The sequence below is a fragment of the Aquarana catesbeiana genome, linkage group LG01, assembly GCF_042186555.1.
Source record: "Aquarana catesbeiana isolate 2022-GZ linkage group LG01, ASM4218655v1, whole genome shotgun sequence".
Classification (NCBI taxonomy): Eukaryota; Metazoa; Chordata; class Amphibia; order Anura; family Ranidae; genus Aquarana; species Aquarana catesbeiana.
The window spans coordinates 128237561-128262213 of record NC_133324.1 but is presented as its reverse complement, the minus strand read 5'-3'; the positions used below and the strand labels follow the sequence as shown (position 1 = coordinate 128262213).

At 42.5% G+C, this 24653-nt stretch overlaps 1 protein-coding gene across 1 annotated transcript in view; it reads left to right on the top strand.

The window, feature by feature from the left end:
• Positions 1 to 21512, top strand: part of TENT2 (terminal nucleotidyltransferase 2) — a 72203-nt gene extending 50691 nt beyond the window's left edge. Inside the window, exons 10-14 of the mRNA XM_073623737.1 lie at positions 10755 to 10798; positions 12618 to 12754; positions 16115 to 16206; positions 16809 to 16888; positions 20943 to 21512. Coding sequence (XP_073479838.1) covers positions 10755 to 10798; positions 12618 to 12754; positions 16115 to 16206; positions 16809 to 16888; positions 20943 to 21023 — 434 coding nt within the window. The 3' untranslated portion in view covers positions 21024 to 21512. The remainder of the gene's footprint in view (positions 1 to 10754; positions 10799 to 12617; positions 12755 to 16114; positions 16207 to 16808; positions 16889 to 20942) is intronic.
• Positions 21513 to 24653: the final 3141 nt, after the last annotated feature.

The window sequence follows — 24653 nt, the reverse complement described above, 5'->3', positions numbered from 1 at the left end:
CCTTGCTTTGCACACTGGTCCAAATCATTTGGTGAAGAGGGGATTATGGTGTGGGGTTGGGCTTGGTCCCTTAGTTCTAGTGAAGGGAACTCTTAAGGCATCAGCATACCAAGACCTTTTGGACAATTTCATGCTTCCAACTTTGTTGGAACAGTTTGGGAATGGCTCCCTCCTATTCCAATATGACTGCACACCAGTGCACAAAGCAAGCTCCATAAAGACATGGATGAGTGAGTTTGGGTGGAGGAACTTGATTGGCCTGACCTCAACCTGATAGAACACCTTTGGGATGAATTACAGCGGAGACTGCGAGCCTTGCCTTCTTGTCCAACATCAGTGTTTGACCTCACAAATGTGCTTCTGGAAGAATGGTCAAACATTCCCATAGACACACTCCTAAACCTTGTGGACAGCTTTCCCAGAAGAGTTGAAGCTGCAAAGGGAGGTCCAACGCAATATTGAACCCTATATATATCTCTATCTCATCATCTGTGTGTGTTAAAAAAAATTATGTATAGACGTCCCAATACTTTTGACAATATAGTGTATTTCCCCTTCCTAAATATTGACGTGCCTATTCATACTACGTAGGGTATATTATAACCCCCTGAAAATGAAATCCCTGGGGTAAAATGGAAGTTCCATGTTGCTCTAGGTGCTTCAACACAGACGGCGCTCTAATCCACATGCTCTGGCGCCGCCCCCTAATTATTTACAGTAGATACTGGTTCAATATCTTTCAAACAGCTCAATATTTGTGTTCTATCCCATTTCCTCCTGATCCTAAAAAAGAGCACTTGAGCATCATTCCTGGGGATAAATTCCCCCCATCCTCCACACTTTTGCTGATAAATTTTTATTTTTTTTTTGCTGGTAAGCTTATAGCACTGAGATTGCTGTCTCCTTGTCCTCCTGCCTATGTACAATGGGAGATACTGTTGATGCCATATTGGAAAAAGAAAAATTAACCTATCAACATGGAGGCTGTCCAAAACCTTTTTTAAAATATTATCTGCTTGGTTATCCTCCTTGGTGGACTCTTCCCCTGTTTCCCTTCCATAATCAGTCAGTCGACCTGCTTTATCCTCTTTTACACCTATTCTTGATGGGACTGGATGTTGGTCCTTGCTGAATGTACATCTCTGTATTTTTATTTGCCTTCTGGGGGTTCACCCGTGTTTGATATACGATGCTTACGGATCTACTGTGTATACTGTAATGTACACCATTATCCCAGCTTCTATATATTGGGCTACTTGGGTGAATTGAGATGCTTCAAGAGGAAGTAAACTTCCCTCTTTGAATTTTACCTATAGGTAAGCCTATAATAAGGCTTACTTATAGAAAGTGTAAATATCTCCTGAACATGCACCATTTAGGAGATATTTACAGCCAGTGACATCATTAGCGCATGCGCTCTGAAGGAACGGCCACCCGTGCTGTTCCTTCTGAGCCCTGTGCCGTGACTGGCGGCTTCCACACGCATTTGTGGGTGTGACATTGAATTGATTGCATTGCCCTCAGGTGGCAATCAAACGCCTATTAGTGTGCCACGTCCTATGTAAATTATAAATGGTAATTATGGGAATAATGGACTTTGTAGGCACGTATATAAAAAAAAAATACAAATTTTAATAATTCGCATGAAGTGCATACATATACAGCACAAAATATTTATATTTAAAGCAATATGGGACACCGTGTTTAACTCCCAGAGGCAACACTACGAAGATACTCCCTGTGTGGCAATATGGAACAAAGGTCCACACAATGATGTGGCGTCCTCATAGGTTAAAAAGAATTGCTTGCTCTACATGTTTCTTGACCTGCTGTCGCTTCTTCAGGAGCTTCAGTAATTCTATTTAGAGAAATATACCCAAATTAAAAAATAGTACAAAATTAATCATACTAATACAATTGTGTATGTATGTATGTGAACTCACCAAAAAGTATGGTGCTTGAAAAAATTGTCACAATGTTTGAAAATGGAGAGCAATACTAGTAGTGAGATAAGGGTTGCTGCACACCCCAATTGAAATATAAATTGGAAAGGTTTCCCCGTGGGGTTTTGTATTGCAGTGAGAAATTCAAAAACTGAAAAAATATAAATTTATTTAGAGAAAGTTGTTGCATAAAAAAGGCTTTACTTTTGTAATAAAACCATGAGCTCTGTGAATGAGGCTATTGCAAGTACATCATAATACAGCCGTTAAATATACATGGGTATATATAATCATACTGGAAAACCCAGATGCGTTTCGACCATTAACTGTAGAGGTCTTCTTCTGGGGGGAAAAGAGTAAAAAGACTGGAGAGAAATGCAGTGTGAAAATAGAATCATTTATAAGTCAAACAACAATTTATATTGATACTGACACATGAATTATAGTTATACGATTATATTTACCAATACAGAACCCCCCAGGGAAACCTTTCCAATTTATAGTCACAATGTTTATCTGTACCAGAGAAGGGACTGCTAACAAAACCCCCTCCAAATGGATATGACCACCAAATACACCAAAGCCAAACGGTAGCCGCAACGGGGACACAATCAGTCGGAATGTGGGGATGTACTTGTAAAACTGAATATAAAGAGTAATAGTGCCAAGTGTCACGGAACGCCCCACACTCCGCTTGAGTGCTTCCGTCATATACCGCTTCCTAAGTTCTGGAACACGAGTCCAATGGATCTGGCTATAGGAACCCCAAGAACTAGACAACACCAGTCTTGGAGTACATCAGAACTACTTTTATTTTGAGATCTCACAGACCTTTATACAGCAGGGATGACTCAAAGCTAACCTAATTAACATGACCTAATTTACTACAAAATGTACCCAGACCAGATGACAGTCTTGTGGGCACCGAGCTTCACACATTAATACAATTAACAATACAAACAACAATCTCCCCCCTCCTCAGCCTAGACCATTCGTCTATTAGCCAGTGCTGGTGGCTAATGTGATCAGCTCTCTCAATTAACATAAACACATGTTGATAACACCAGCATCTCCTCACAGGATGTGTCCCAACAGAATGAATCAGTCTTATCAGCAGGGGGCTGCTGGAGGAACCTCCCCTCCCTCTTCAGGGACACAAATCTACAGTAAGGAGTCCCCATACAATATATACATGACTGAGTCCGATTAATACAGTTCAGACTGGATTTCTCATTCACCTCAATTGCTAGGGCCCATAATCGGTGGGCAACAGGCTTGCATACAGTCCTCTCCAACAGCCTCTGCTCCGGCCAGGTCCGTGACATTTCTCCCCTTTCGGCAGGAGACTAACACAGGAGGAGACCCCAGACGGGTTGACTCCGAAGTTAGTCCATAGTTCCAGTCCTCTACTGCCTGTACCCACACAGTACCCCAAACAAATTATTCCAAACAGTGTATTACTCACCCAGCCATCCTCTGCCTCTCTCAGAGAACATATCTGCCGCTGGGGAGAGGCCCAGACTGGCCCTTCTCCCTGGAATCCTTTCTGCCGCTGGAGAGAAGACAGGGGGACTGGGCTCACTCCATCCTGCTGTTGGGGATCTGGGCCGACTGCCCACCATCCCTGGGGTATACAGGTGGGGACTGAAGCCCCATCAACCAACACCAGATCAAGCTGCAGTTGTGAGGTGACGATTGCATTCTCTCCTTGGATCCTGATCTGCAGCTCGCGATAGACTGCCACCTCCTCACCTTGGGCCTCCACAATTGCTGCAGGTGTGGGGCAGAGGTCTTGGACCCTCTGTCCAGTTGCCAGCACTTCTGCTGGGGGTTTGCCAGGTGGTTCCTCCTCTACAGAAACGTCTATTAAATCCCCAGTCTCTGGAATTGGTAAAAGTGTGGGACAGAGGTCTTGGACCCTCTGTTCAGTTACCAGATCTTCAGCTGGAGAAGTTTGTTTTAACTCCATAGATGCTGCTGGCAGAAAATCACATGTCCCTGTCAGTGTTGTGGGAGAAAGGCCGACTACCTCTTCTTTCAGGAAGGCCGAAGCCACTGTTGGTGCTGGGCAGAACACAGTGAACTTTGGCAATGATAGCAGCTCTTCTGCTGGAGGCTCATCAGGTTGTTCTTCCTCAGCAGAAAAGTCTATCAAATCCCATGTCTCTGCAACTGATGTCTGGGGATATAGGTTCACCATCTCCAGTCCATGGAACCCAGAAGATGCTATCATTTCTGGGCAGAGGTTAGCAGAGCTCTGCCCTGTTGTCAGCACTTCAGGTTTGGGGACGGCAATCTCCAGATTTTCCACTGCCGATTCTCTGGCATGCTGCTGAACTTGTTCTAGCAGTTTCCTGTATGCCCTTTCCAGATGCTGTTCCTTCCTTAGCAAATGGTCCAGATCAGGTTTGAGCTCTGAGACCCCTGCAAGACCGAGCATAGACTCTCTATAGTCTCTCATGTCCTCAAGGTCAGGTTCCCCCTCATCGCCAAACATAAAAAGATCTGTAAGGTTCTCCCACAGCAATCCAGGGCCGCCAAAGTCATATCCCTCCGGAGAGCATTCTGTTGTCTCCCCTAAATATCCCTCCTCTGCGTGCCATTGCAGAGCCCGATAACGATTGTCCAGCTCTATCTCCTGCTGGACCAACCTGTCCAACTCAGTCACCCATTGCTCCTGGGGCTGCTCTCCCAGGAATGCCATCCGCAATGCCCGTTGGTCACTGGCCCGTTGCTCTTGGGTTGGAAAGCACTTGCCCTGTTTTATACCAGCGAGACGGAGGGCTGCAATCCAGAGCTCCACCCGAATCAGCTGCCTGAGCTCCAGGTATTCATCCTCAGACACAGTCCTGGTGTACGTTGAAAGGATGATCCGCAGCAGCCCCGGGAATTCTGATGCCAGGTCCATATCTCCGCTGGGGTGACTGAAGTCTGCTATGCTGATCTTGGATCCAGTTGGAGGTTTGGATGTCCCAGACTTCAGACTTCAGGAAGCTTTCCCGCTGCTTGCCACCAATGTCACGGAACGCCCCACACTCCGCTTGAGTGCTTCCGTCATATACCGCTTCCTAAGTTCTGGAACACGAGTCCAATGGATCTGGCTATAGGAACCCCAAGAACTAGACAACACCAGTCTTGGAGTACATCAGAACTACTTTTATTTTGAGATCTCACAGACCTTTATACAGCAGGGATGACTCAAAGCTAACCTAATTAACATGACCTAATTTACTACAAAATGTACCCAGACCAGATGACAGTCTTGTGGGCACCGAGCTTCACACATTAATACAATTAACAATACAAACAACAATCTCCCCCCTCCTCAGCCTAGACCATTCGTCTATTAGCCAGTGCTGGTGGCTAATGTGATCAGCTCTCTCAATTAACATAAACACATGTTGATAACACCAGCATCTCCTCACAGGATGTGTCCCAACAGAATGAATCAGTCTTATCAGCAGGGGGCTGCTGGAGGAACCCCCCCTCCCTCTTCAGGGACACAAATCTACAGTAAGGAGTCCCCATACAATATATACATGACTGAGTCCGATTAATACAGTTCAGACTGGATTTCTCATTCACCTCAATTGCTAGGGCCCATAATCGGTGGGCAACAGGCTTGCATACAGTCCTCTCCAACAGCCTCTGCTCCGGCCAGGTCCGTGACACCAAGTATTTATTATAGATATAAATATAGACTGTTTTAATAACAACTACTTCAACGCTGACTAAAACATAATGAGAATAATTAAGTCCCATACTCGCATGCTAGCATAAGATCCAGTCTACCTTCACTACTGTGTGTTGTCACATTAAGCCAGGTGCTTTTCATTCTAAAAAGACATACCATAGAGTTGGTCCTCCCAGGCTTATTAACTAATGGCAGTGACAAACTAGGCATAGAGATAATTGCAGGCAGGGGAAATTTAGCCTTCTCCAAATACTTTAATTAGCTGATCCACAATGAAAACTGAGTCATATGTGTACGTTCCCAGATAATATGCAGTTATTCAGTAGGAATTCACAAAACTAAACAATAGCCACCTGGGAAGCAAAGTAAACATGCCATAAAGAAACTGGAACAGTATGGACACATACTACTGCCAAAACAGTCACAGTAAAAGGCGCTAGACACAATACCTGGGTGCACAGGGTTCGGGTTACACAGTGGGGCGGACACACGCTCCTTCAGGACACCTGGGGGATGTCGTCCTACCCATTCTATAAATACATCCCAAATGAGCTCCACCAGACTACGTCTGATGTCACCCAGCCCGGCCAGTGGTTTACCAATGGGCGCATGCACACTAAAGAGCCGGACGTTCCGGTCCAAGTACTTGCCGTCTACGGCAACTACGGTGAGTCGAGGGGACAGAGGAAGAGAGTGTCCCCAGGTTGCCACAGGCGGATACATGATCCCACTCATCCCAGGCATAAAGCACAGGCGGGTGGGCCGCAGCTTGGGTGGCCGCACATCCCAAAAGTGCACCCTCAGCGGCATTCCCCGGCTGATGCCCCCGGTAGTCAATGGGGAGAATGGCAGTCAGTACTCCAGGACAAAAAAAGGCGACAAATACACAGTAATATTCTGCAAAATATAATGCCAGGGCACATGTTCCCGGCAAATACAATTGTTTAGTTTAGCAGACCAATATAATTGGACATTTGCTATATTCGTACATTTAGATCAATAGAAATATTGACTTCAAAAAGACTTGACACTTTGGTAGGTATAGCACTAAATGTGCAGAAACATTTCCACAATTATCTACAAATTGTCCAGGCCATCAAAATAGGCATACCTGATCATTATAATTAGGTGTGAGGCCAAAACATATGGCCCACATCCTATGATATGCTAGTAAGTCAGGAACAAGGGGAGCCACCCAAAGACCCTCACAGAAATGGGCGATATGATAGCATCATTGATACCCGGCAGTCTAGTCACTTCACAATGCTCGATCCAGACTTTTTCCTTCTGGAGAATGCGTTTATCCCAGTCACCGCCACGTGGGTTCCTAGGTTTCGCCTCTAACACAATAAAGGAGACCAAAGTGGCATTAAACTTGTGATATAGACCCAAGTGGCCGCTGACTGGTGTAAGCATTTTTGCAGATTGAGAGTAATAAAAATGGTCATATATGCGTTGCTTTAGTTGGAGGATTGTCTTGCCTACATAAAATGCTCCTCATTTGCACACCATCAAATATATAACTCCCTGGGTATTGCAGGTTACATGAAAACGAGCATAAAAAATTTCCCCATTGGGTACGCGGAATCTAGTGCCCGTCTGCACCCAAGGGTAATACGTACATTGTCCACAAGTGAACAGCCCTCGGTTGGTCAGTGTAATGTTACTGTTCGGTGTTTTGGCTAGATGTAATTTTATTGCCTTTTGAGGGGCTTTTGCGGAAACACTATCTCAGGAATACTGCGGGTGTGGTGTCATTGAGGCTCCCGCCAGTAACAGAACCAGAGTCCGCGAACCCGGAAGCAAGACGGGTGAAGATGGAAGGTGTCTCAAGCGATGGCATAGCTGGAAGGCTTCGAAGCTTCGTTTTCAGATAAGTTATATATAATGTGCTAGTATGCGATGCATACTAGCACAATATGCCTTTGCCATGCAAGTAGGAAAAAAAAAAAAAAAAGTCCAGCAGTTTACAACCGCTTTAAGGACACTGCTGATCTGTACAAGAAGTGGTATATGTCTTGCTGCTATTTTGTATGTTTTGTTTGTTTTTTTTTGTTTTTTTATGTTGAATCTTCTTTTTATTTTGTAAACCATGCTAAAAAACGTAATGAATACTACCCGATTAAAAGAAAAAAGAACCATTTGTGGCCTGAGCAAACATTAAAGCAGCAGTAGTAAAGGGTGGTGGGGATAGGAAATATTTGCATAATGTGAAACACTTTATATCTGAGTATGTGCTCCTCCAGCGTTCTGACATCTCAGCTCCCCACATTCACTGTCCCCACCAGTTTTATCTTGCTCTTACATGTCTGATGTCGTTTTTGTCTGCCCATTGGGCAGGCACTTGTTGATGTAACTCCCGCGCATGCGCGCTTGAGTACCTTTATTTTAGTACCTGGATCCCCTGTACTGCGTGTAAGGAATTTACCTAAAGACCTTGCCTACTAGAACATTTTTATTTTTTGTTTTGTTTACTTCTGCTTTTAAAGTGCAATAAAAGGCAGATTATTTTTTTGTTTTATTATTTTCTCTTTTTTTTTTTTTTTTTTAAATAACACGTTATACTTCCCTGCTCTGTGCAGTGGTTTTTCAGAGCAGCCCCGATCCTCCTCTTCTCGTGTCCCCCCACCGACGCTTCTCACCCCTCCCTCCGGCCAAGGGGGCACCTGAGCTCGCTCCCGAACAGCGGCTCTGTGTGTCCAGTCACACACCCAGTACAACCCCACCCATGCTTTCATTTGCTCATTGGCCCACACTTTCATTGGCCAATAGCTCCCACTGTTGTCTCAGCCAATGAGGAGGAAGAGACTCAGGGGAGCCGCTGCCCTCATGTACATCGCTGGACTGAGATGGAGCCCAGGTAAGTATTGGGGCAGCTGAGGGGGGAGCTACCTTCATGCATAGAATCCCCCACATTTGGGGGATTAATCATTATTACGTTTAAACTCATATGTAGTAACCACTAGGGATCACCCATGGCGGCAATGATTGCTACAGAAAAGATCACCCTTGTGCACCCAGCCTGTAACTGGCAGTCCATACAAACCTGTTATTTTAGTTATAGATGAAGCCTGATAAAATAAGTCGCTCTGTCGCCCCCTGGTTTCCAGAAGGAAATGTCGCAAATCTTTCTCAGATAGCCCTTGGCTGTCACTCTGGCCACTTTATCTTCAGTGTCCTTTAAGTCCGTGTCCTAAGTATACAGATCATGAATCTTGACTTTTCTTTGACTTCACTTGCAGCATGCTTCATCTGTGTTAGTGGCTCCATGTATTGATGTCCGTGATGGCTAGTGCTTTCAGGCAGAGGTTAGCAATTGCAGCCCTTGTATTTCTCCTGGTTTACTTTATATCTTAAGGGCTTTGTTATTTTTATTTCCTCCTTTTTCCCCTGTAAAGTAAAAGCACAATGGGCTAGTATGCATCGTATCCTAGCCCATTATGTGCCAATTACCTGCAATCAAAGCACGCGCTGTACCCGCTGGTGGCCGCATCCGTCTTCACCTGTCGTCCTTCCGGGGCTGCGGGCTCTGGCTCTGTGACTGGCCAGACTCGTGTGACATCGAGCTGTCAGTCATGGCACTTGCTAGTAAAGAAACTCCTCAGAAGGCCGTTTCTTCACAGCGCATGTTTAGGAGATCTTTACAGTACTTATAGGTAAGCCTTATTATAGGCTTACCTATAGGTATAACTGCCGCATTAGGGGTATACAACCACTTTAACTTGTCCCTGCCATAGTTCTGGCTCTGTCCCGACACAGCTTGGGACTTTTGGATGTTTGGATTTCCATACTATAATATTGAATAAATAAAAAATCAAATTGTTAATGTCTGCTGCTGGTGTGTATATTTGGAATCTTAAGAACAGACATCTCACCACCAGAGTCCTTGAGAGACAATACCCACTAAACGCAGGGATCTCAAATTGGTGGCCCTCCAGCTGTTGCAAAACTAAAAGTCCCATCATGCCTCTGCCTGTGAGAGTCATGCTTGTAACTGTCAGCCTTTCAGTGCCTCATTGGACTTGTAGATTCACAACGGCTGGAGGCCCACCAGTTTGAGACCCCTGCACTAAAGCAAACATTGCCAAAAAAGTAGAAACATTTTGACTTTTAACCACTACAACTCTTTGGATGTACATGGTACATCCGAGAGCGAATGGTTAATCACAGCCTCATGGCCGCAGTAGCAGCCATATACTTGTGCTGGTTTCATTCAGCTGGCTTGTGGCTGTAAAGTACAAGTGATGACTTTTACAGTGCGGTCAGTGCAGTTCCTCCCTCCACCAGCCCCCTTCCCCTGTGATTACCAGGCTTTCCTGTTCTGCCTAGGAGCACATCAAAGAGCTTCAGGATGACAAGCTGGAGGAGACTGAAGAACAATGTTCCTCTGTAGTGAATGAAGCCAGAAGTGACCATGAATTTAGTCTTTTCCAGTTTCGGAGCTGTCATTCTTGGGCTTGTAGTCAGGGAAGCAGCTAACAAACAGTGATCTAGGTTAATTCTGTGTTTATTATCAGTTCGTTCATTCTTCCTGTTGTCATGTATCGGCTTGCTCGTACGAGGTACTAGCTAGCCAATACACTGACAGATCTGCAGGAGACTTGCATGGCACCAGTGATCTGCTGATTACTGGTGCAATGCTTGAACTTCTTTAAATCTGTCTCCCCAGTCTTCCTATTGTCAGAATGCAAACATGCAGCAGTGAGGATGGGGGAATTTGTGTTTTTTTTTTTTTTTATTCAACCTACTGATTGAACAAAAAAACTGACCTATGTATGGCCAGCTTTAGCTCTCTCAAGAGAGGCCCTCCCAACCCTCTTGTATTGTATTGAATTGTATTGTAACCGTATGGTCTCCCTTTATTTTTGTAAAACATTATGCAAACTGACACCATAAGTCCTGCATAATATTGACTAATAGAGATACCTATGTACAAGCCATGTGCCATATGATGGTGCATGACCAGATGAAAGTGGACTTATTTTGTATCCCTGAATGCACATTTTCAAGATGGAAAAAAAAATATTCTTGTATATCTGTAAACTTGAGTAAAATATTTTTTACATATCCAGCCTTCTTTTTTTTTTTTTTTTTTTTTTTTTTTTTTTTTTTTTTAGCTCTACCTGAACCAGTTCTTCCATCTCTACAGAAAGATTACCCAGTAAGTACAGCATAGAAAACCTCAAACTAGCACTGTGACTTATTACCTCCACAACAAAATGATAGATTATACACAATAAAATTAATGCACACAAAAAATAAAGTTCATAGCCCAAGTTCATATAAATTGTGCAAAAAGATGTGTCAAAAAACTTCCACCAAACGTTTTCACAAATCGCCGCTTGTGCAGACTTCCCTCTCTCTTCAGGAAGAAATGCACTGGAGAAAAATGCCACCCATTCTCATGACTGCTACAAAGCACTTAACCCCTTCGCACCGACTGCCTCTCAGCCCTTTAAGAGTTTTAAAAGCCCAAAGGCAGGCATTTGGGCCATGCGACTGCTGTGATTGGCAGTCACATGATCAGAAAGCTCCAAATCGCAAGTATGCATCGGGAGCTTGCAGATCCCCATCGGCTACCATGCAGGGAGTGTGCTCTCAGCACGGTAAGAAGTTTTAACAGGGCCGTATATATGCGACTGTTCGGCATTAGGGCCCACCTGCTGAGCGGTTGCATATATATATGTATAGCCAGCACTAAGAGGTTAATGTAAATAAACCAAAGATTCCTAGATGTGTAATAACCCACTGGGTCGCTCCTCCTCCACCTGGCTCATATATCACAACATAGTATAAGGAAGAGACAGAAAACCACTTCCCATAGTGTAAAATCATCCACATGCATTTTTATTGGTTAAAAATTCACTCACAAGCATAAAAACAAATTGTGCTCATCACAATTTCAAGTGGTGTCAGGTAGTACTATATAGTGGTCTCACGGCCACCAGAAGCTTGGGCACCTCTGCCACGGCACTTCAGGTGTTGGCTCTGACTTCCCTTCCGGTTGCCACATAGCCATGCCCAACATGTTTAATCCTTCTGACTTCATCACAGGGGAAACCTGAAGTGACGTGGTGGAGGTGCCTCAAAAGTGTGGATGGGGGAATTGGCTTTTTTTTTTTTTCCATTCAACGCACTGGTTGAATGGGGGGGAAAAAAAAAAGTAAAATGTATGGCCTGCCTAAGACATGCCCACAATATGGAGCTAATTTATAGACCATGTCTGCACTGAGATTTCTGTGCTTGACACAAATTTATAATTGCAATCGTTTAGCACAGAGCAGCCCTGATCCTCTTCTTCTGGGGTGCCCCGCCGGCGCTGTTGGCATCTCCCCTTCATTGGGTGCCACCACGGAAAGCCACTTTCTACGGGGGCATCTGTGTGCAGGCTCACTCCTGAGTCCTGCTGCGTTCATTGACACAGACAGTGGGACTCCGGCCCCGCCGCCTGCTACTGTGTCATTGGATTTGGCTGATGGCAGCGGGAGCCAGTGGCTCCTGCTGCTTTTAATCTGTACATTAAGGAGAGAGGCAGCGGCTGAAGCCGCCGCACTCATGCACATCGCTGGATTGGATCAGTCCCGGGTAAGAAAAGGCGGGAGCTGCAGCACAGGTTTTTCACCTTAATGCATAGAATGCATTAAGGTGAAAAACCTTGAGTCTTTACAACCACTTTAACCCTGGGACATAACTTGAATAACTGTTATTAGTACAAAAGTACTTCAGTATGAATACTGTGTAACACACCAATAAATCATAAATTAAAAATAATTGACACATTTCACTAAACGTTTTGTAGTTTTAAAGGCACATGACAAAGTATAACACCCAAATAAGTGTACTGTAATAAATGACTCGCTATACCTAGGAACCAGTTTTCTGTTGTGCCATTGTAAATAGAAATATTCTGGGATATCCTAGTGATGCCAAGAACCACAAAAGTTGAGTTTTCCTTTGATTAATTTTTTTTTTCTTTTCAGGAATGTTTTAACCCTTCAATGCAGCTGCACCTTGTACACCTTGCTCCTCGCCATATTCCAAAGTACCAGTCCAAAAACAGCACCTCCCTGGGGGACCTGTTTGTAGGTTTCCTAAAATATTTTGCTACGGAATTTGAGTAAGTTACATATGATTACAGAGCACCATTCTTCTCTCATTTGTGTTATTTTTACATACCTCTACCTTCTTAGCAATTTTGCACACCGCGTATGTGCGTCACTACTTTGACATTAAATACCGGGGTTATGGAAGCAACTAGCTGCCATAACCCCAGTATATTTTTACACACTAGGCGATCCCCTTTCACATAAAAGTGGACCCAGGGGCAGATTCGCCACGGGATCACTTTTCTGGGCAGCGGGAGAGTTTGCCCCCACCTCCCCTGCCGCTTCCCGGTCGTTTCTGCTGCTTACCGGAGAGATCAGCAGCGGCGGAAACTATCCGATCCTATGGAGTGATGGGTGGGAAGTCGAGTGAGGGCAAGATGGCCACCACTCGACTCTATGCCCCTGGAGGACCGGAGCCATGTCAAATGTCACTTCTGCCCCCTGACCTTAAAGGGCCCATTTTCACTGTGGAAACTTAAAATTACATTTTTTTTTTTAAATATTTCCTTTATTTTTTTTATTGCTTATAAGTGTAATTGTGAGATCTGAGGTTTTTGACCCCAGATCTCACATTAAAGAGGCCCTGTCCTGCTTATTTCTATTACAAGAGATGTTTACATTTCCTTGTAATAGGAATAAAAGTGATCAAAAGTAAAAAAAATATATAGGGACAGTGTAAAAATAAAAAGTTAAAATAAGATTTTTTATTTTTGAAGCTCTCCATCTCTCCATGTTTGCGCACGGAAGCGAATGCATACGCAAGTCACGCCCACATATGTAAACGGTATTCAAACCACACATGTGAGGTATTGCCACGTATTGTTAGAGCGAGAGCAATAACTCTAGCACTAGATATCCTCTGTTACTCTAAACGGGTAACCTGTATAAAAAAAATTTAAGGCATTGCCTATGGAGATTTTTATGTACCGTAGTTTGTCGCCATTCCACGAACGTGCGCAATTTTAAAGTATCAATTTTACTTGGCGTAACATCATCTTTCACATTATACAAAAACATTGGACTCACTTTACGGTTTTCTTATTTTTTTAATGAAAAAAGTGTGGGTTTTTTTCCAAAAAAATTGCGTTTGTAAGACCACTGCGCAAATATGATGTGACAAAGTATTGCAACGATCCCCATTTTATTCTCTAGGGTCTCTGCTAAGAAAATACTGATTTGAACTAACTTGTAAACAACATGTCAGAAATAGGCTTGGTTAAAATGGTAAACTTTGTAAATAGATTCTTTCTTGTTCATCAGCAGGAGTGGACGCTGACGAAGAGAAACTGTAGGCCACCCAGGATAAACCCCTCTGCTACCAGCATGCCTCAGTTTTTTTCCTAGTGTTTATTTTTTTGGTAGTGTGTGTGTGTGTGTGTTTGTTTTGTTTTGATTTTTTTTGTTTTTTTATATCAATCAAGACTTTTCGATTGCAGCTATCCAGCACACTTATCCTCAGCCTGGTTTTCATGTATTGTGTCTGCATTCCACTGGGCAGGAGATTATGGGGATAGCCTGGAAGTGACTTTCAGGCTCTGCATTCTGCATGGGGCACTCTACAGGCTTCAATATTTGCATAGGTCACTGGGTTTATTCCTTATTCCTTTCAGTTTTTCCCACGGCATATAGTAACTTTTTGAGACTGATGTCACGTGCTGGGTGGAGTGTCACTTGCAATCTCCATGGTTTTTTCCTGCCATACAGCATTGAGAAAGCATCTTTGCGTTGTTCCTGCTTGTAAAGAGCCAGGTATAATTTTGATCTGCAGTCTGTTTTGCTGCCATTTCAACCTTGTTCGCTGTGTACGTTCCGTGTGTAGACAGTTGCCAGGCAGATTTCGCTGAGCGCATCTGGACATGTAGATGTTCCAAGACCTGTGTTGCAGGTGAGGGACACTAGATTTGGGTCTCCTAGGTTTAAAAAAACATGCTGGACAGATTTGTCTCCAGGTACAGGGATCCTCTAGTGAAAGCAATGGTTACTCTGGTATCTCCATTGGATCAGTACACCCTGATCTTTGTGACTTTCCTCCCCTGAAATTTCTTCCTTCTATGTGGATAGAGTGCAATCTGGTGATCCTGATTGCTCCATGCTGGCCAAAGCAAATATGATACTGGCCCGGTACGGCTTCTGACAGATGCTCAGCAGGCTCTTCTGTCCCAAGGCCCAATTTGCAATCCTGCTTTATAGTTGCTGGCTTTAATGGCATGGTTCTTGAAGCCTGAGGCATCTCCAAATCTGTCATTTCCAAGGTGCTAAAAGCTTGGATGTCTACTTCAAGCAAGGTCTATCATCAGCTATGGAAGGCTTACTTCACTTTGTGTTATTCTCGGGTTTCCATCCTAGGAGTTTGTGAGAAGAAATTTTTTTTTTTCCCTTGCAGGTGGTTCTACATTAGCATTTGGCTCTCGGCACTATCAAGGGTGAAGTTCTTGCCCTTTTTTTCTGTTTCAGAAACTATTATTTAGATATTTCTTCTTTTTTTTTTTTTTTTTTTTTTTTTCCCAAGCACTATATAGCATAGGTAGAAGGAGTGGAGGGAAGCAGTGGTTTTAACCATATTTTATATATAACCTTTACTTTTCTTTACCTGTAATAGTTTGGATATCTTTAAAAGTCCATATTGCCTTTCCTTTAAAGGTCTTCATGTTTTAAATGTGGTTCCCCTACTACATACATCAGCCAAATGCTTATGATAATTATATAGTTCCATGAAACACGCCAGACAGGTTCATCGTCTAATCTTATGTTTGTTCCACATAAAACGTTCATGAGTTTATCAGACCTACTTGGCTTACTGCTTTATGTATATTACAACTTCAAAGTACAGTTTTTTGGACAACTAGTTCAAGACCAGACAATTGGAGATGGTAATCCATTCACCTTGGTATAGTAGTTTTGTTCAATGATATAACATAAATGTGCAGTTTCATGTGTCTACAGCTTCTTTTTTTTTTTTTTTTTTTTTTTTTCTTTTTGGATTCTGATTAAACGCTGAGGCCTACTCTGTTCCAAAGTCACTGGCCCGCTAGTACCCAGAGTAAACAATGTATTTTAGGCCAGGATGAGCACACCTTAGGTACAGCTTACATTTATTGCGTTACATCAGAAAATTGTCGCCCATTCTACAAAAATAAGGAAATGAATAGATGCCTGTCAAAATTCTGGTAAATCCCCTCCCCAGACTGACAGATCTCAGGGAGGAGTAATAAGTGTGCAAATTTATTGATACAGATTCTTGGTGTATTGTCTGGTTGCAGTTTTATCCCTCACATTTCTAGTATACATTCAGTGTTTGTAACATGTGCTTTATGTAATCATTTAGAGGGATTTACTTATGTACATGTGTATTATTTTTTTTCTCTCGTTAGCTGCACAGACAAGATCGTTTCTGTGCGAACAGGAGAAGCTATGCAGAGAACAGATGGCATTGAATGGAGACACAAGTACATCTGTGTGGAAGGTGAAGCAAAGAAACATGCAATTGCCAACTGTGGTTTTACTAAATTGTTGTGTATTTAGAGAACAAGCATAGCACAGGTAGAGAGCACATATTTACTTTTTTTTTCTTTTTATTATCAGTTCAGACCCTTAGGTTACTATAGGGATCACCTAGATGCGCACTGCTTGCTGTCTATCCATTTCTGAAAAGTAACTTGCCCTGTCAGGCAGCATAGGCAGTTTGGAGTTTTGACTTTCCTCTACTGCAATCTGGTAGTACAGTACAAATTAAAATGTATTAGATTTTCAGGCAGCGGTAGGAGAAAAACCTGTGTTAAGCTTACATTATGCTGTCAAAGAATATAATTGGCTTCACTCATTTGATCTAGGTACAGGTGTACTTTGTTTGCTGTAAGTAGAATGGTCACGTTTGTTGTTTCATGGACCTTTTCTCATCTGCTTTGTACAGAAAAAATATAGCGCTCAGTGATTTTGATTTCCTTAGCTTCTAGACTGCAAACAAATGCCCATGTCCACTTCGCCTAACCCAACGAATGCTTCCTATTGCATACATGATGGTACATGTTAAACAGAATACCATATAGAACGTGTTTTCTATTCCAGAGCCCTTTGACAGAACAAACACTGCTAGAGCAGTACATGAAAAACTGAAGTTTGACATGATTCAAGATGAATTCAAGAAGGTAAGAATAGCCATATATAGCTATATTTTTACAGAAGCTGCCATATATTTTCAGGCAGCTATGGATATAGGATTATTTTAGCATCCTTGCCAAACTGCTGCAAATTTTGGAAGATGGGCCACACAGAAAATGTATTTTCAGTCAGCATGAACACATTAGTAGACTTTTAGTGAGCAACAGTAAGGCACAAACACATTGTACATTCATACTAAGCATGAAGTAGCATATACATTAAGCAGATATAGCTGCTGAGGGGTGTGTTTGTATGTGTGTTATAAAATGCCATGTTTTTGAGGGACCGTACACCTTGAGGACCGTAAACCCTTTGTGTGGACACTGGATCCTGCATTAGGTGTTTACCTTGGCATGAAGTGCAACGTGTATAGTTAGCTGAAGGGTGCTATCAATATCCAGGCCCATGGTCCATCTCCTATAGCTCCCAGACTGCGAAGACTCCTTCAGGGTATGCCCACTGTGAACAGGAGACCTGGACCATTAATGGGCACAGGGATATAGATAAGGTAAGACAGGGTTTCCCTGGGACTGGTTCCTGGCTATTAGACAACCTGCAGTGCTTGGCACACAAAGCAAATGCATAGGAATGGGGAGTTGGTCCTTTATGGTGTTCCTTGTAATTGTGTGTCATGTTTTTGGCACAACAAATATCTACCTAATTTTCAAATCTGATGAATATTTTCATTCAGAATTAGTAGCAACATGCCTCCCAGCTGATGCACTTCTATAATTATATATAATGCTGAAAATGCACACATTTGCTCTACTTCCTGCTGCCTTCTGATACAGATACACAGTTAGCGCCTGGGTTATCATGGCGCATGTATTGCCACTATGTCAGAATCCTTTGGACCTAGACCCTTCAGTTTCCAGGGGCCAAAACCACTAGACTTCTCTCTCTCCCCTGACTCTGTTAATAAATCAGAGATGAAGCCTCCAAACTTGTTTTGAGGATGAAATGAAGAAAAGTGACAGGCACTGAAGCCGGAGAGAATGTTTCAACCCTTGCATCGTTGAGCTATGGCTTTTCTAGAAATACTCTTCGCTGCTGACACACTGTTTGACTCAGTGCAGAATAGTCTTTGCCGAGCAGCACCTGATTCTCCACAGTCAATACAAGCCTCTATGGGCACTAAGAGGTTGGCAAAATAAAAGACCTTTCCCATACATGCACGAATTAAATGTATACTATATAAGGATTGGCCTTATCCTGAAAGAATGTTTAAACCTCCCAAGCTTTTTGCTGAAATGGATTTCATGAAAAAGGAATTTAAAGGGGTTGTAAAGGCAGAAGGTTTTTGTTTTTTTTTTTTTTTGTTTTTTTTTTTTTATCCTAATGCATTCTATTGTGTGCAGCAGCCCCCCTAATACTTACCTGAGCCTCATCTCTGTCCAGCGATGTCCACGATTGTCTCGGCTGTCTAAGACTCTCCCTCCCAATTGGGAGGAGACACTGGAGAGGCACCACTGGCTCCCGCTGCAGTCATTCAGCCAATCGGGAGAGAGGGGGCAGGGCTGGGCCACGCACCCCTGTCTGAATGGACACAGGGAGCTGTGACTCAGCTTGGGTGCCCCCATCGCAAGCTACTTGCTGTGGGGGCACTCAACAGGAGGGAGGGGCCAGAAGCACAGAAGAGGGACCCGAGAAGAAGATGATCTGGGCTGCTCTGTGCAAAACCACTGCACAGGGCAGGTAAGTATAACACGTTTGTTATTTTTATAGAAAAAAAAAACAAGACTTTACAATCACTTTAAGAATAACTGAGTAGATCCTGCTATTTCAGTCTTCAATGAGTGCCCTGCATGTCCTATTAACAATGTTCCTCCTTTTAATAACTGTTTTTTTTTTATATCTCTCTAAAAGGCCTCCTTTGCACTTGCAGGTCCAACTCTGCAGCCAGCAATTAGTCATGTCTATTTGCCAGACTCTTGCTAATTGAAAAAGACAAATGGATAGAGACCATAAACCTATCTTTGATGACCTTGTTCTCTTAGAACAGTTGCAGCTGATGCCCTTTGCCTTATTTTTTTTATGTTGATGCTTTAGAGAATGTAATTCACCAAGTCTCTATGTCTTTTATCCCTGTGCATATGCACATGATCTTGTGATTAAAAGCTTGATCTGTTGAACCTGCTTGTAAGATGCGCCTTATACATGTCTTTTGAGATAAATGCCTATTTGGGCAATCCCTTGATAAATTCATCAAAGAAGTCACTGGGGGAAAGGTGCTCTTACCCCACTAGTAAAAGAGCCTAAAGATGGCCATACATGGATAGAAATTTGTCCAGTTCAGCAGGGACTGGCTGAATTTCAGTCCATGAATGGGCAGGCTGGTTGTACACAAGACGATCTATCGATTTGCCTTATGTACAACCAGCGTGTTAGAATTTTTTTTCTCAATCGGTGCTGCAGGCTATAGTCGGAGGTGTACTGATCAGTGTATTAGGATGGGGGGGAAGTCTCCTCCCTGTTCGAATACAATAGTGCACTGGGAGGGATTCCCCCATTCACATCAAATGTATGGATGGGAGAACCAAGTCATTTTCTCATTTATGGCCAGCCCTAGTCTTCTACAGGTATTACCTTTACTTGGGGAAAGGGATGCCTTCATTCTCTACAGGCTTTAACCTCAACACAAAGGCTTAGTACTTATCACAAACCTTGGACCCCTAAGTCCACGGAGTCTGCCCTGAAGCGCTCCTCACAATGAAAGGATGCCTCCTTTCCTGGTAGTGAGAGAATAGATCTGGCTATAGTAACTGAAGTTCCATCATCCCTGATATAGATACACAATTATAACCCTCTAGGAGTGGCACTATATCGACACTAAATGAAGGTCAAAGGTAGTTAAAAAAAATATATATAATTTTATTGGTACAAATGATTAGAAACCTTATAGAGCATACAAAAAGATCATATAGATAAACACGTGATATAGAATTTTATATGACAAAAAAGATGACAACGCGTTTCGAGGATTCCTCTTTAGAGGTGTCAAATGATTGTGCAGATAATTTATCTGGAAAGTAAGTATGAACATAAGTGCTCATGGCTACACATATATAAAAAGAGATGGGTACCAAAAATAGTACTATACTGACCAGGTCACCTTCTCCTCATAGTGGGGGAAGTCTTTTGACATTTGCACCAGTCTGAATCTGAGACATTGCAGACTTCTGGGTTCAATATGTAATTTTAAAGTGTTTAATATAATTCTGTTCTGCCCCAACAATGGGGCATCATTTACTCCCACTGGCCACATTCCGACCCCCTAAAGTCTGAAGGAAAGTAACCTGGCCCTTTTTGTTTAGAAAGTTTGGAGACCCCCCTGTTGTGCAGTGGGTAAAGAAAAGAATTGCCTCTTTAAAATAATCCCATTTTGTTGCTTTACAGCCTGAAATGAAGACGGTTTGTTTTATTCAGCTGTGTTTACTCAGTGCAGCTTATAACATCCAAGAGATAACACCAACATGTCAAAAAAAATGTAAAAAAAATCAAAAACAGAATCATTGAGTTGGAAAAAGGATCACCCCCCCATATGTCAGTATTTTGTTGGACCACCTTTTTGCTTAAATTCCAGTCTTGAGTCTGTTGGGATATGTCTCTACTAACTTTGTACATCTAGACTTTGCAATATTTGCCCACTCTTCTTTGAAGAACTGCTCAAGTTCAGTTAAATTTGATGGTGACCATTTGTGGACTGCAGTCTTCAAGTCATTCCAAAGATTTTCAATGGTGGTTAAGTCTGGGCTCTGACTAGGCCATGCAAGGACATTCACCTTTTTCTCCTTCAACCACTGGTCATTTTTGTGGTGTGCTTTGGGTCATTGTCTTGTTGGAAGGTAAACCTTCTTCCCATTGACAACTTTCTGGCTGGGGCAGCAGATTTTGATGCAATCCGTTAGTAGCTAATTAGTCATGAAAGTGTCTAGGAAGCATTACAAATCCTTTGGCAGATAAAGCAGTTCATTTATGTACATTACAACTGTGTAAATTCCAGTGTGCATGTTTCCTGATCATCATTTATTTCTTTTTCAGGCATGGGTCATATTACGGGACAACAGAGACCTAAACAGTGTGCTCCCTATGGGAAGAATTACTTGCATGCCAAAAAGATAGCTTCTCCCTTTTTGAATATATAAAAACACCTTACACCTCAAGAGTTTATGGACTACTTTTTTAACCCAGAAGTTAAATATATGAGAAAAAACTTTTAGTAAAAAAAAAAAAAAAAAATTGTTTTTGTGTACATAATTTTTCTTTTTATTGTGTTTTTTTTTTTTCTTTATGTATGTTGGTCGTGACTCATTGTGAGAATGGAACCAATGCCTTTGTTCTATGAAATCTGTTCTAGAATTGCACTACACTTTGATAAAATGTACGTCTTAGTCTGTATGAATATACGGCCACTCTAGCAATGTACTGCTGTTTTGTTTATAGAGATTAAAATAAGAGCCTGAATCTGTTTACTTCAGTTGATGTGTTTTGAGTTCCTGTTATAAAAAATCTTTTGCGCTGGAAGCAATCTCCTTTTGTTTAATTCGGCTCAAAATGCAGAAAAAGAGAGGGCTATGTTAAATAGAAAATAAAGTAAACCTGGCTCCTGAAGTGTACAGACTATAATTGTGTAGCTGAAGAACTGGCATCAAAAGCTGCTTGCATGTATATTTTCAATTCACCACCTGGAGAACCTTCCCAATCCCAGGGGAGCTGTCCTGTTTAGGCCTTAAAGTGGAACTTTACCCTCTTTTTCAGCCAAGGAAGCTGACATTTTAGCCTCTATCTGCAGTTGCCATGGGCCTGCATATGTGATCAGTTATCAAACCAACCATTTAATGGCTTGACTGTTGTGTTGCAAGCAAAAGCAACCATGGCAGTTATCATTCATGACTTGCCTTGAATGTAACTGGTTTGGTAATCAGTGAAGATTGATGGGTATAGTTCCGCTTTAATCACTGCTTCTGTGGCTCTAAGTGGTTTTAGGTTTAAAAAAAAAAAATCGTAAATGAATGCACCCCCAGCTGTTTTCCAGTTGATAAATTACACGTTACATAATATTGCAGCTAAATACTTCAGGAAAGGTTTTTATGGCCCTTTTCACTAGGATTACATTTTGTAAGTTGCCTTTTTTACTGTAAAGTTCCACAACGTTTTATTAAAATTATCTAGGTGTGGCCCTCAGTAGATAAATGCAGCCCCCCCCCCCCCATGAGGTCTTAGCATTTCTCGATTTTGGTCCACTATGTCACATGTCTGTGTTATTCAACAGTCAATTACCTGAGCCTTGGCAACCAACATGTGCACTGGGGTTTGTCAAAGTGTTTGGGGCAGAAGCCAAGACCTTTGTGCGCAATAATCCTGTTATTAAAGAGGCAGTCCAAGTACATTAAAAAATTCAGGGAGAGTTGGAAAGGTAGTTGCGCACTTCATATGACAGGTAAACTTTAAAACCCACCAGGGTAGACATAGTTGGGTTGTATGTTAGTCTTGATCTAATGAAGCAATAGTTCTCTTAAAACTACCGATCAAGACTAATCAATAGCCATTGCTGTGGCCCCCAGGCAAATAAAAGTTGACCACCTAAGGATGGCTTTCACTACCCCAGACATTATTTCTAGCCTCACTTGTCCTTCAGGCCTGGTTCACACCTACGCAGATTGCAGTTTGTAAATTCCAGGTGAATTTTGCATTTTCCAATACACCTTTATGATCCATTGAAGTCTGTGGAACCAAAAATCAGAACAAAAGTCCCCAGTCGTCCTCAGATGTGAGCATGACTCATAGGAAACCATGTTAAATGGGCTTTATTGTGTTTCTGCAAAACTAAAACGTGCAAAGGTGTGAACCAGGCCTCAGTGTCAATGGTGCCTTTAAAGTATGTTTTCTAAATGGCAAGTTCCTATATGTTCATAATGCCACATTAGTGATTTAAGCGGAGTGCAGTGTAAAACATTCAAAACCATGTTTAATGAGCTTACCTAGAGAAAATACATGTGTGATTAACAGACTTCTCAATAAATACCTGACAGCCCTTTAGTGGTGCTTTTATATACTTATACATGCAAGTGGTTATTTCATAACCTTTGAATCTCAAAGTATGACTACCTCTGCTTTGTATGGGTGACAAGTACAGTTTGTAAGTCAACCCTTTTCCTGAGACCTTTGGTGCATTGTTGCAGTTCAAACACATTCCTTCTCTCATGCTGTAAATTGCAATGTTCTCCCAATAGGAATTTGAGTGGTGAGTGGTAAATGTTCTTTATATATAAATTTCAGCCGTTGCTGAATTAGGACTCTGCTGCACACAAAGTTCTAAAGGCATTCATACCAGTCTCACAATTCATCACAAGTTTGCAGTACTGTGTAGTTCTCATTTGTAGGTGTTCACTGCAACCCTGCACACAAAAAAAAAAAAAAAAAAATGCCTGATGACCCCTTTCATTGTTACATAGAGGGTACACCCTTTCTCCTAAAATCCATTTGTAAACAGCTGAACCTTAGCCCCACATGGATGTAATACAGCAAACTTTTCTGTATGGAAACATGCTTTGTTTTTTCCACTGCAAAAGGAACTGTGGGTTAACTGGAACATGTAGCCTGAAATTTAAGTGCGGCCATAGAGCAGAGGGAAGAGGTTTCTTGCTGTTCATACACAGAAGTTTTAAGGGATGTCCAGCTGAGGTATCGAGGTAGGGTACCAAGTAGCTCAGTTTGTACTCTATAGTGGTCATCTTCCCTCTCAGAAAATAATAGGTGACATACATGACAGTGTGATGCACACATCATAGTACAACTGCTACTGCCCATCTCTGTGTAATATATATTTAATTTTGTTTCTGTTCACATGAGTAATGTATGTTCTTTTTGATGTTTTTTTTTTTTTTTTTTTTTTTGTATAATATATTAAATAAAGGGAAAATAAGGAACATGTGAAATTGTGTAGTTTTAAGCTTGGTATCTCTGTGCTCATGAAGTAAAATAATTTTAATTATGTCCAAATTATTGTTTAGAACAGTCTACATTTGCTGCATTGACCAGCAGCTGAGGTAATCACAAACTGATTTTCCATCCTGTGTATGCAGGCACCTGATAATGCTTTTTATGGGGGGAACCCTCTACACTTGCCTGACTTCTGGGCTAAGACCTGCCTGTATACTTGCTCTTTACCTCCTTCAGCCCCAGAAGGATTTACCCCCTTAATGACCAGGCCATTTTTTGCAATACGGCACTGCGTTACTTTAACCGGTTTCCGACCGGCGCACGCCGATGTACGTCGGCAGAATGGCACGGCTGGGCAAATGGGCGTACCTGTACGTCCATTTGAGTTGCCCGCCATGCCATTGCGTGCGCGCCGCCGGCCGGGAGCTCCGTGAGTCGGGTCGCGGGTCCTGTGGACTCTATCGCCATGGGGATACCCGCGATCGACTCACGGAGCGGATGAACGGGGAGATGCCGTTGTAAACAGCATCTCCCTGTTCTGCCTAGTGACAAGTGTCACTCAATCTCTGCTCCCTGTCATCGGAGCAGAGATCAGTGACGTCACACATACAGCCCATCCCCCTACAGTTAGTAATCACTCCCTAGGACACACTTAACCCCTCCCGCCCCCTAGTGGTTAACCCCTTCACTGCCAGTGCCATTTACACAGTAATCAGTGCATTTTTAATTGCACTGATCGCTGTATAAATGACAATGGCCCCAAAAATGTGTAAAAAAAATGTCCGCCATAACGTCGCAGTCACAATAAAA